The sequence below is a fragment of the Odontesthes bonariensis genome, chromosome 18, assembly GCF_027942865.1.
Source record: "Odontesthes bonariensis isolate fOdoBon6 chromosome 18, fOdoBon6.hap1, whole genome shotgun sequence".
Lineage (NCBI taxonomy): Eukaryota > Metazoa > Chordata > Actinopteri > Atheriniformes > Atherinopsidae > Odontesthes > Odontesthes bonariensis.
The window spans coordinates 12,838,303-12,849,964 of record NC_134523.1 but is presented as its reverse complement, the minus strand read 5'-3'; the positions used below and the strand labels follow the sequence as shown (position 1 = coordinate 12,849,964).

The following is an 11,662-nucleotide window of genomic DNA, read 5'->3' as shown; positions in this document are numbered from 1 at the left end:
CTGTACACAAAATGATACATGCATGTGCTTATCATACAAATTAACAATAAAACATCTTTCTAAAAACCTAAGATACTTAAAACCTTGCAATAAAAGCATAACTGCTTTGATTAAATCAATTAGTGAAAGACTAGGTGCTCAGTGTTGACTTTCATCGTTGGTGTCATACGATGACTGGAAAATCAGGAGAGATCATATTCCTCCAGTGTTAGTCTTTACATTGGCTCCGTGCAAAATTTACAGTAAAATATAAAATCCTCACTTACATTTAAAGCCATCATAGTCAAGCTGTGGCTTATCTGAAGATCGTATTGTTCCCTACATCCCCACAAGAATTCTTTGACCTCAGTGCAGAACGACTTGTCTTCTGAGTTTTTTCAGGTCTATAATGGAAAGTTTTCAGGCTCCATCTGGAGCTCAAAGGTCATGAACCTGCCTAACTTGGGTTATTGCATGTTTTTTATGGGCTAGGTGTAGCCCAAATATGATAAACTGGGTTAAGCATGGGTTGCAGCAAGTGTTGTGATGGCAAGGTGTGCTGAAGACCTAAAATAATACAAATTTGTCTTGTGGTTCTGTGGCTGAGTATGGGCAGCAATACTCGTTCTGAGTCATCAGAGTCACTTAAGGCCAGATAAAACGGAAGATGTGGGTCACGTTTAGGCCAAACATTCTTTTACTAACAGACTATTTGTTTCCAATCTGTGTCTTTGTGGTGGTTTCACATATTTACTCTGACGTCATTTATTCTCTCCTCATTCTCTATTACTGCAGCACTGCACTCATCGACAAGGACTTTGCTATGACCATGCAGGTCATGTATTTTGGTGCTCCAGAGGACACGAACACTACAACAAACCGGGACTATCTTATAAACCTTTTTCTTTTTTTGGCAAAATTCTTTATTCACAAAGGTAAATTTCAAAAAAGAAAACCCTTATTTTTCATTTTCAAGAAAGATTTAAAACATTATTTATCTTCCATTGATCACTCCATTTGTCCTAAAGCTATTGATACTCGTTTAAAATGTATTATTTTCAATATTCGTAACCACCTCTAGTATGTTCCTATTCATTCTATATCTGTGAATCTTTATACATTTGCCAACATTGCAAATAATCTGCATTTATTGGTATGTTGGTTGATTCATGTTGCATTTGTACCAGCTGTTTCTTTCAATAAAAATAAATAAATAAATAAAAAAACCAGAAAAAAAAAATACTGCAGCACTGCAGCTCTATATTTCTGAGATATGACATTTACAGATGTAGAGGTTATGAAAATCATAATGCCCAGTGTCCCATACGTCATCCTAAGCGTCATCACCATAACAACTGAGTAGAATGACAGAATGCGTAAAGCCGGAGGAGTTTTTTTTCTCGTACGGCTCCTTTAAGAACCAGGCAGCAGAACATTCGTTACCAGGACGACGAATACCGACAAAACTCTACGGCTCTTCAACTTGCAGCAGGGGTTCAGGAGAGCGCAAAGTCGCAGAGAATAGAGAGAGAGAGAGTTGACCTTGACAACAACAGATTGTAAATAAGTGAGATATTTTCAGTCATTAAATAGACATGAAAGCTTCCTGACAGACACTGACTCACTAAAGTAAGTTAAGCGGCGTTTGACCAGAGTGGTCGCTTGAGGGTTGCCAGGTAATATACTCAATTGCTGTGTTAAAAATATACATCATTGTTTTGTATCGTGGAAACACTTGGATGTTGCACCTTCGCCCGGACAGCTTCACTTAAGACCTTGCAACATCTCTTGTGGGCCATTGGGATTTCTTGAATAAACAAAGAGAGTGATGATGGTTTGTGCATGAGCAGAGGAGCGAGCTGAACTATAAAATGAGCAAAAAATATGAATCGGCAAACGTCACAGAGGTGGAGGACCACATTTCTCTCAAATATGAAATCAAGAAGAGACTTGGCAAAGGGGTGAGTGATTTATGTTATTTTGTTCAAACTGATTGCAATTGACATTAATGTTGTTCAAGACTTTGTTTTTATGAAACAGTTTTACCGCAGTCTTGGCTGAACCTATCTGTTCACATGTAAACCAATTTGTTTCCTGCTACTTAAGTTTCCTCTGTACTTTTGCATTCAGAAAATTCCTGGCATTTTCCAGACTTAAGTTTCTCTTTGAATACCAGAGTTGAAAGAGAGGGGTTTATTTACTTTGGCAGGACAAACGCTTTCCTTGCAGATCAGCTGATGTGTGAGGAACACTTGTTTCCTTTACAGGTCCAACCCTTTTGTTTTTCTCTCTACTGGTAACCCGAGGTTGCCACAGGACTACACCTGGTTTCTTTCCATAGTCTGTCCACAGAGATTCACAAACTGCAGCTCTGTTTTAGATAACCAGCTGGTAAATGCCACGTATACCTGCCACCTAGGCTTGCTGGACTTACTTTAGTGTGGCTGTGACTCATGTTACGCAGCTGTTCAACCTGTTTACAGATGACTTGTTGCATAGAAGCTGCCTGTGATGCCTGAAGAAATCAAACAATATTGAGAAATTGGATTAAAAGAGTTATAAAATGTTTTCAAAAACCGCAAACAGTGAGGGCACACCATTTTCTGTTTTTCTGGAGTGTGTGTTTGTCTGACACAAAGAGTCTCCAGTGCTGTGTGAATCTGATCCATTGGGCTCTCTACAATAACAATGTGTTCTGATGCCCTGCCTCACTCTTGCCTCTGTTATGCTTGATTTCTCCTACTATCTCAGCCCCCTGCCTCTCTTTTCACTATAGTCAGAGCTATAATCAAAGACTTCTTATTTTGTTCTAATAACATAGCGATGAAGTGTGTAGTTAATATTTCTACTTTTCCCCCACTAAAACCCAGATAAATGTATATGTTTCTGGGCTCAGTGCTTTAAAAGGATTAGTCACTCAAACAGAGACCCAGGGGCCGAAAGAACAACAGGGGCTTACATCCAAAGCCTCTGATTGAGGCTGTGAGTAAACCACCATAAAAGATGCAAAAAAAACCCAATAAGTATACATTTTTTAACAAACCTAAAAACAACCACAGGGAGACGAAATGTTACCAACAACAACTAGAGACTTGAAATAACTAAACACTATGACAAGGAGACTCAAAACAACTACAAAAGATGGAAAGTAACCAGAAAGAGACCAAAATCAACAAAAAAAGAGATCTGTAATAAACACAAATAGATCCAAAATTTGTATATAAAAAAATGAGGAAATTATCCAAATGACAAACAAGATGCAAAACAACCAAATAGATTTGAAATACTGTACATCCAAGTAATTTGTAGTCCCTTTGTTTCTCTCTCAGTAACTGTCTGCTTGTATGTCAGAAAGTCTGTAACCAGCGGCCTGTTGACTAATCTGTCCATGACTCAGTGTCCTGGGAAGTCTAACTATTCCTGCTGGAGAACGCTATCAGAGCACAACACATAAACCAAAGCACGTCATTTATTTATTTATTTATGGTTTTTTGGGGTTTTTACTTTTAATAGAAAACTCTTGCTCACAATCAATTCTTAAAAAATCAAAACTGCCGTTGGCTGGACGGGCTAAATTTCTGGGTACACCTCCGACCCCACTATTATTACCCGATTACATTTTTTGTTTATTCTTTCTTCTTCTTCTTCTTCTTCTTCTTCTTCTTCTTCTTCTTCTTCTTCTTCTTCTTCTTCTTCTCTTTCACATCCTTCAGATATATCCATACACTGATGGTACCGAACACGCTATATTAGGCCCACACCTACAGGTACAAGGAGCTTCTCGATGAGGTGTTATTTTGTTGCTTCCTCAGGCCTACGGCATTGTATGGAAAGCAATTGACCGACAGACGGGAGAGATTGTGGCTGTGAAAAAGATCTTCGATGCTTTCAGGAACAGGACGGATGCTCAGGTGTGTATACTGTGTGACAGTGATTCATACAAACATTTAAGGAATGAAAACAGAAAGCGAAAGAGTTGCATGTCACATTTGATATCTTTCTTTTTTTATATGATGTAAAGGATCTTTTTAGATTTCATTTATGACACCTTTGAGCAACAGACTCAGATCTCAACAACTGATTTACAGTAACGACTCTGTATAAATGTCTTTATTGCCTTCACCTTCAAGAGGAAGACGACTAATGATTAATTAAAACAATAGGCTCGAGTGTACCTAGTTTGTGCCGGCATGTTTCTTGTGAAGTTTATATCCTGATTGTAAAGTTTATTTTTTCTTTTTACAGAGAACATTCAGAGAAGTTATGTTCCTTCAGGTAACTATCATGATAATGCCTAAATTAATGAATACCTCTATTACCCTTCGAGTCCTCTTGGAGACACATTTTGTTTTTTCCCACTGCTAGTATGCCGTGTCTAATTAGCTCACCACAATTTATTTTTCCATCACTGCTTCATCAGTTTTATTTGCTCTGCTGGTACAAATACTTTACTCCCTGAGCTGGAAAAAATCAGTTATGTCCAGTTTTTAAAAATTATAGGGTGTAGAATTCAGTGCCAGCATTTAGCTCCGAATTTGCATTACCATCTGCAATGATATCTGTAAATGTATATTACTTTATATAGATTTTAAGTATCTGAATGTCAAAGTGACCACAAAAGGTATTTTTTGTGCTAATACTCAAGTGCTAATGCTGACCTACATTCATGTGCCACCCAGCTGCTCCACTGCTCCCTGATCAGCTGTTTTCATTTTCCAGTAAAGCCCCAGAGCTGTGGTCATATGGTTTATAGTGAGGATTATATAAACTATGTTGCAACTTTTTGTTTGCACAACCTTGTCGTGCTCCCTGCTTGTTATCAGAGGTCCGTATTGTGTGTGGTTCCCTATCACAAACTCTTATTTCTTGTGCAGGAGTTTGGAGATCACCCCAACATCGTCAAACTCCTGAATGTCATCCGAGCACAAAATGACAAAGATATTTATCTCATCTTTGAATATATGGGTGAGTGTTGTAATGCTGCACATGGGGAGTTGCTCAAATTGCTTGAGCAAATACAGTTTGGCTGCAATGGGTCTTACCAGTTTAACTTGGCACTGAAAAGGTGCTCGCACAAGGGTGTGTGGAAGGGCTTGTGCTCCCCTTGGCTGACTGCACTGTCATACTGCTGAGTCCACAGCCCCCCCCCCCCGTCTACCACAGCATCAGAGCGGGACTCCACTGCTTCTCTCTGTTGGGTCCCAATGTTTGATGTTAGATCAGTGTGTGTTATCAGCTCAATAACAAAATGGTTACGGATGATGTTCCTGATTATGACATATTAATTGCACCCCTGTTGTTTGTTTTAATTGCTGCTTAAATCATAGGTGATCAGTTTCTCTGTTCTGCTTTGTCCTAGATACGGACTTGCATGCTGTGATAAAGAAAGGCTCCCTCCTGAAGGACATCCATAAACGTTATGTGATGTACCAGCTCTTCAAAGCCATAAAATACCTCCATTCAGGAAATGTAATTCACAGAGACAAAAAGGTGGGAAGCATTTAAAAGCAAAATTCCCCTTTTTCTTTTTTTTTTTCAAAACCTCTTTCATCTTTTTACTGACTGGTTAACTCCTGTTATCACATCCAGTCGATGATCTGGGAACCTCAGTGTAAATCAAATTCTTGTTGCTTTTGTGAAAAATACTCTGCTGTCTGTTTTTCTCTGTCCAGCCGTCCAACGTGCTCCTGGACACTGACTGTGTAGTCAAGCTGTGTGACTTTGGCTTGGCCAGATCACTCAACCAGATCCAAGAAGACAGCGGGAATCCGGCACTGACGGAGTATGTGGCCACGCGATGGTATCGGGCCCCTGAGATCCTGCTGGGATCCGCGAGGTATCAGCTGTGTTGAGCATCTGTTGTCATTGTGTGAGCTGCATTGTTTGCTTGTGCACCTAATTTAACAATGATAAAGAAGGTAACATGATATACCTGTATATCAAAGAACCAGTGTGTTGGATTTAAGGGACTCAGTGAGCAGAAATGTGCTTTCATGATGCCAAATCAGCTTAGATTAGGCAGGCTAAATCCACACAAATACAGTTTTGTTTAACAAAATATAATTTAAGCTTTGTGTACACCTTGTATTCACTCTATTCTGGGGTTTAAGGACTGCCTTAGACTGAGACTTTTGGAATTTATGCCCATCCAGTTTAGTTTGAAAACTCCAGGATTGCATTTTAGTCTTGATGAGCAGAAACAGACCCCTTATCTCGTTACCCGGTTTGCACACATTTGATTGCTCCACTCGACTCGACTATTTGTGTCTCGGTCTGTCCCACCAATGATGCAAGAAGAGGAGATGAGGGCAGTGGAGGAAAGAGGAGGTGAATGGCATTTAACAAAATGAGGCATCCTCACTTCAGAGTGTCATGCAACAACTTAACGTGACATGTGACAAACTGCATCATCTAACCAGTGTTTGGCTGCAACCTAACACTTGAATTATTTCTGTCAGATAAGAATTAAATCTGTGACAATGTAGAAATGTACTTTGAATCTAGTTTAGAGTGTATGATTAACATGCCATGCCCCCTTCAGATGTCACAGGTGGCCAAAAAAACCAAGATCCTCGACCCTTTCTTCTCTGGGTGCATTTTAAAACTTAAAACTTTGTCTATATCTAAAACTATATCTTTTGTGCCATAAGCAGGAAACTGTTCCTCCTGTCTTCACTTTAAAATGTGTTGGTTTCTCCATAGATAGATTTACCTGAGAGGGCCTTTTGCATTATTTATAAGTGACAGTGACAGCCACCATAGATATTCCTGGGAACTTGAAAAGGGAGATATATTCAGTTGGTTGCAAACTGTAACCTCATCATCTGATGCCACTAAAAGCCTCACACCTTCCTTTAAAGGATCAGAATTATAATTTTATAGTGCTTTGAAGTGTAATAGCCAGTAAAAAAAAGCACATCTTGTCAAAAGGTATACTAAAGGTGTGGATATGTGGAGCCTCGGCTGTATTCTGGGAGAGATGCTGCTGGGAAAAGCCCTGTTTCCTGGAACATCCACCATCAACCAAATCGAGAAGATAATGAGCGCCATACCTCACCCCAGCCCAGAGGGTGAATACAAATGTCAAGAATAGATCTATTCAAATGCTCAATGCTTTGCTTTTAGTTTGAAATTATTAAATACTCCTACGTTTTCAGATATTCTCGCCATCAGGTCTGAATATGGATCGTCTGTCATTCAGAGAATGCTACTGAAGTAAGGAAATATGTGTTTTTTTATTTATTTTTTGCAGCTTGTGTAGTAAAACGCCTCTTTTTGTATATTATGTGCTTCTAAATGTGATAATCTTTTCATCAGTCATCTCAGAGGGACTGTTTTGTATGTATACATAGGCTTTGGACAGTTCATACTTGGCCCCTTTCTGACCTTGTTGCTAGTTTAGCGAAACAAATTTCCTTCCCTCCACTGGGGAGACTATTATAATGTATAGAGTGTGCAAGTGTAGGTGAGCTTGATAAAAGCAGAAGCAGAGATTGTTGCAGTGATGCAATGAGGCAGCAGCAAAATTGTAAACTAAGCAAAGACGGCTTGAACAGGCCACTCTGCAAACTTGGAAATATGTAGATAAGCAGTGCACTTTAAATGCTTGCAGAACCATCATTCTTAGTGGAAAGCATTTCACAATTCTGCGTTCATTTTGGGCATGTTACACTTTTTAAACTTGCTCTATTCTTCCTTTACTAGACCACAGGTGCCTTTGGAGGATCTTCTCCAACCGCCTGTGCCTCCTGATGCCCTTGACCTGCTGATGGGTTTGTTAGTTTTTAACCCAGACAAGCGTCTGACTGCAGAACAAGCCCTCCAGCACCCATATGTAGCCAGGTATTAAATATTTTAGACTGGTTTGTGGCTTAGAAGCAGCATTAAGGTTTTCATTAGAGCAAAATGATTGTGGAGATCTTATTTCTTAATTGTTTATCTGTTCATTTTTTTCTTTTGTTGGTTAGTTGAACAGCAAAATTTTATAGTTTCTTCCATATAGTCAGCTATTTGTACTAATTTAGATTTGAGAGATCAATAGTCATAGATCATCAATAGATCAATGAAATGCTATTATGTGGTTACAACTAAGTTTCCTTTTTTCTGGAGGTTCCATAATCCAGCCAAAGAGCCAGCTCTCAATTATGATGTGGTGCTGGCAGTGGACGATGATGTGCAGTTATCTGTGGTTCAATACCGCAACAAGTTATATGAGGTACAGAAAACAACACATTTTTAACCCATTGTTTAACATACTCAAACGTGTAAAGCAATAAAAACATAAATAATGCATCATTCTTTATCGTGGAACTTTATCTGAGAAAGCTGATTAAACCTAATACTGTTACTCCTTCCCGTCCAGATGATATTAGAGAGCAGAACTAATCAGGGGATTTTGAGGCTGCCAAAGGATGGATGTTGTGCCAGCAACAGTGAGGGGAAGCCGCAGCATGAGCAGAGTGATGAGTCAAACCTTGTGCCTTCACATACTATCATCACCAAACCTCGGACTGTAAATGCATTCACCTCATCTTCTGAGGAGAAGGCGAGCCCATTAGCTGACCATGGTTTAGGAAAACCTACATATAACCCCATCACACATGCCCCAAGTATGAGAATGTATCTGTACACAGTTCATATTTTTATTACCGGCCAAAATATGTTGTTTTTATTTCTACAAGTACAGAAAAACTATTTTTGTGGTTTGATACAGATGAGATACTTGCATATTATGTTAGAACAATAGAGCTACACATAGAAACCTCCAAACATATATTATATCTGCAAAGTGCCTCAGGCTGCAAACACAAAGTCTTCTTTTCTTTACTCAGATGGTTTTGTTCGGGCTCCAGCTGGTGCCCCTCAGTACTATCACTCTTCCACAGTCAGCAGGAAAGTAGTGGGACAGATCAGTAATGGAACTGCAACGACACCACCAGCAGAGGTCACCAGCACTAATGTAGTGAGCAACAGAGTCCACTCACTTTTCAGTTTTGCTTTCTCTTGTAACTTAATCCTATTTTCTTTCATGTTATCACCCTTTTTCTTTTTGCGACTGGCATTTTATCCCCCTTTTGCTCATTAAATGGTTCACTGTGATCCTTATTCTGACTTTTTTTCCACCTTTTTTCTCCACAAGTCTATGGACCAGATCCTGCAGCGTGGTCGCTCAGCCCCTGTGGCCCATAACCGTTCCTTCTCCTTGACCTTACACCAAACCCAGAATAACCCTTTAGTCCGCAAGGACGAGGGACCTTTGTCTGCGGGGCTGTGCGTCACATCAGCCCGCCTGGTCAGTCCACTGCACCTCACAGCAGCGAAATGATGACATAAAAATGATGGACGTAAATAATTTTATGTGTATGACTGTTTGAATTTTTCAGCATTTAATCTAAATGAAAGTTGTTTTAAAACCTGAAGGTTTTATTTACATGAAGCTTCCATTTTCTTCTCATGCAGAACCATCGGTCCAGTTCTCAGGTTCGTGAGATCCGGCCACCTACACGGTTCAGCAAGAAAGTATTTCAGAATAACTCTAATGTGGCTGCTGCTGGTGACCCACGAGCCAAACTTGGCAGCTATTCCCAGGCCTACGGTACTATCAACAAGACAGAACTGGACGGTCTGCTTCGAAGCCGCGCTTACAACCATTAGCTGCAGCTAAGAAGTTGGTAACATACGGGGTGGATGTCGCTTGTGTTTGAACACAACAGTTTGCTTTGATAGCCACGTGACAGGTTGTCATGTGACAACAGAGGTTTTGTAAGAAGAAATTATTAGGTAAAACACCTTTTTGTATGGTTTAGGTTCTACCCATAACACTTTTCTTTTTAGGTTCACTGCCTTCTATGTTGGAGTCTGTGATGTACATATCTCAAAATAAGGTGCATTTAATCAAACTTTAAAATTTCAATTCAGAGGCATGTGTGAAGGGGGGTATTTCTTTACTTTTATTCCTTTTCCAGAAATTTAATTAACAGTATTTCTAAATACCAGCCAGGATCACCAGGTAAATGCTGCGGAGCCCTTAATTGTCAGAGGCACCAAAGCTTCTGTTTTCACTGAGTGATTGTCTCTGAATTTCATTTTAGTATTTGGACTAATGTGAGTTTGTGGGGAAGGTGTACCACTGTAATATATTGTCAGCTACATGATACAGCTGCATGTAAAAAAGTTGTCTGCCTTTAGAAGTCTTTCACAGAGGCTAAATATTCCTAAGAATATTTGTACCTATCACAGCTAGGAGTTAACGGGAGCCCAAAGATATTTAAGCCCCCCATTTGCCACTGTAAGTTTGAATTAGCCATGAGTTCTCATGTTTATTTATGGAGAAAATTACCTACAGGCTTAATGGCTTAACATCACTTTTAGAACATCAATTCGCTGAGATTGAGATGGTCACATAATTAATGTATTATATGCACTCTGATGTTTAAATTGATTATATGCAATGTATGTAATGAGTGATTGTTTTGAGTGAGGGATATGTGAATACTGCAGCAGTATGGCTGTTTGTTCTTATGTTTGCATACAGGAAAAGATTAGAACATGTTTTATATTGTGTAAAATGAAACGCTGTAAAGTTTTATAATAAACTGAAGTTTAAATAATTGGTTTCCAGTACAAGTGAGCTTTTTTCTTTAAATTCTCTCTCAACAATTATAGCATTTATCATTGTCGGCGGCTAAGGAGGAGAAACAAAGGTCTGAGCCCCTACAAACAAAGGTTCACAATAAAGCTGAAGGTTGAGTGAAAAATCTGTTTCAAGATAGATTGCAGCATCAATTTATATCATGTTCTTTAAAGTCCATTTCCAGATAATAAGTATATAATAAGATAATAATAAGTTGAGACGCTTAGTTTTATTTGAGTTATTTGCCTGTACAGTCTTACACAGACTGGTGAGTCCAGTTCCCACTGTTCACTCCCAGTCAGTTCAGAGTTTGATAGAATATAATTGTACAACTTTCATGTTTTTAAAACAGTTTACAAAACATCTCAACTTTTCTGGAATTGGGATTATGAAACTTGATATTTGACCTGTTTGGGCTTTAAAATTAAATCAATGGAGAAATATGGAGGTTGAATTAGTGTTTGTTGAACTGCATCAAACCCATCAAGCATAATAATAACTGTTCAAATTAAATTTTTACTTTTATATTACTGATTCATGTTATATCGTCTTGTGGACATCAGGTGTTGTTTGACTACAGAATTGAAATGCATTATATAATCACCTCTTCATTCATTCTCATGTGGAAATATATTTCCATTTCTGGGATGGTTTCAAGGGTGTCTCCAGAGATAAGTGTGATAATGATTTCTATTGTCTGACCCTCCTTCACCTCATCCATTGACAGCTTCACTTCTGATTACCTTAGTAAAATCCTCTCTGCAATACCTGCCCCTTTAAAAGGAAGCCAGCTGGAGAGTAGGGCTTACAGAGATTGCATAAATGGTGCTTGACCAAAAGGTCGTCGATTTGTGTGTCACACCCACATGACAGAATTAAACTGCGAGTTCTCAGGACGATAACCAAGCATAGACCATATAAATGATTTGTATTTGTATTTGTTTATTTATTTCAAGCCGGAATTTAGAGAATAAATTAAAATATATATATATATATACATATTTATAAATAACAGTCACATATGCCCACTGGGCATAGAAAACAACAAAT

General features: G+C 38.8%; 1 protein-coding gene across 4 annotated transcripts; it reads left to right on the top strand.

Moving 5' to 3' along the window:
* Positions 1 to 1,420: 1,420 nt before the first annotated feature.
* Positions 1,421 to 10,589, top strand: mapk15 (mitogen-activated protein kinase 15). 4 transcript variants are annotated; one of them, XM_075449088.1, is made up of 14 exons: positions 1,421 to 1,940; positions 3,792 to 3,890; positions 4,225 to 4,254; positions 4,854 to 4,944; positions 5,339 to 5,469; positions 5,652 to 5,815; positions 6,910 to 7,049; positions 7,137 to 7,194; positions 7,684 to 7,821; positions 8,089 to 8,194; positions 8,342 to 8,588; positions 8,811 to 8,941; positions 9,119 to 9,323; positions 9,439 to 9,516. In XM_075449088.1, the coding sequence occupies exons 1-13, from the start codon at positions 1,851 to 1,853 to the stop codon at positions 9,302 to 9,304; spliced, it is 1,611 nt and encodes a 536-aa protein (XP_075305203.1). In that variant the 5' UTR covers positions 1,421 to 1,850; the 3' UTR covers positions 9,305 to 9,323; positions 9,439 to 9,516. The 4 variants fall into 4 exon arrangements, with proteins under 4 accessions (XP_075305203.1, XP_075305202.1, XP_075305201.1 ...); XM_075449087.1 differs by having other exon boundaries at positions 1,422 to 1,940; positions 8,811 to 8,923; positions 9,119 to 9,271; positions 9,439 to 10,589; XM_075449086.1 differs by having other exon boundaries at positions 1,422 to 1,940; positions 8,811 to 8,938; positions 9,119 to 9,271; positions 9,439 to 10,589.
* The last annotated feature ends 1,073 nt before the right edge of the window (positions 10,590 to 11,662 follow it).

What these genes read in the sequence shown, in the direction of transcription:
- mapk15 (XM_075449085.1), top strand. Translation starts at nt 1,851, where the DNA reads ATGAGCAAAAAATATGAATCGGCAAACGTCACAGAGGTGGAGGACCAC. An exon ending in TCTCATCTTTGAATATATGG is followed by an intron (nt 4,945 to 5,338) that starts GTGAGTGTTGTA and finishes GCTTTGTCCTAG; the next exon opens with ATACGGACTTGCATGCTGTG. An exon ending in ATCCTGCTGGGATCCGCGAG is followed by an intron (nt 5,816 to 6,909) that starts GTATCAGCTGTG and finishes TCTTGTCAAAAG; the next exon opens with GTATACTAAAGGTGTGGATA.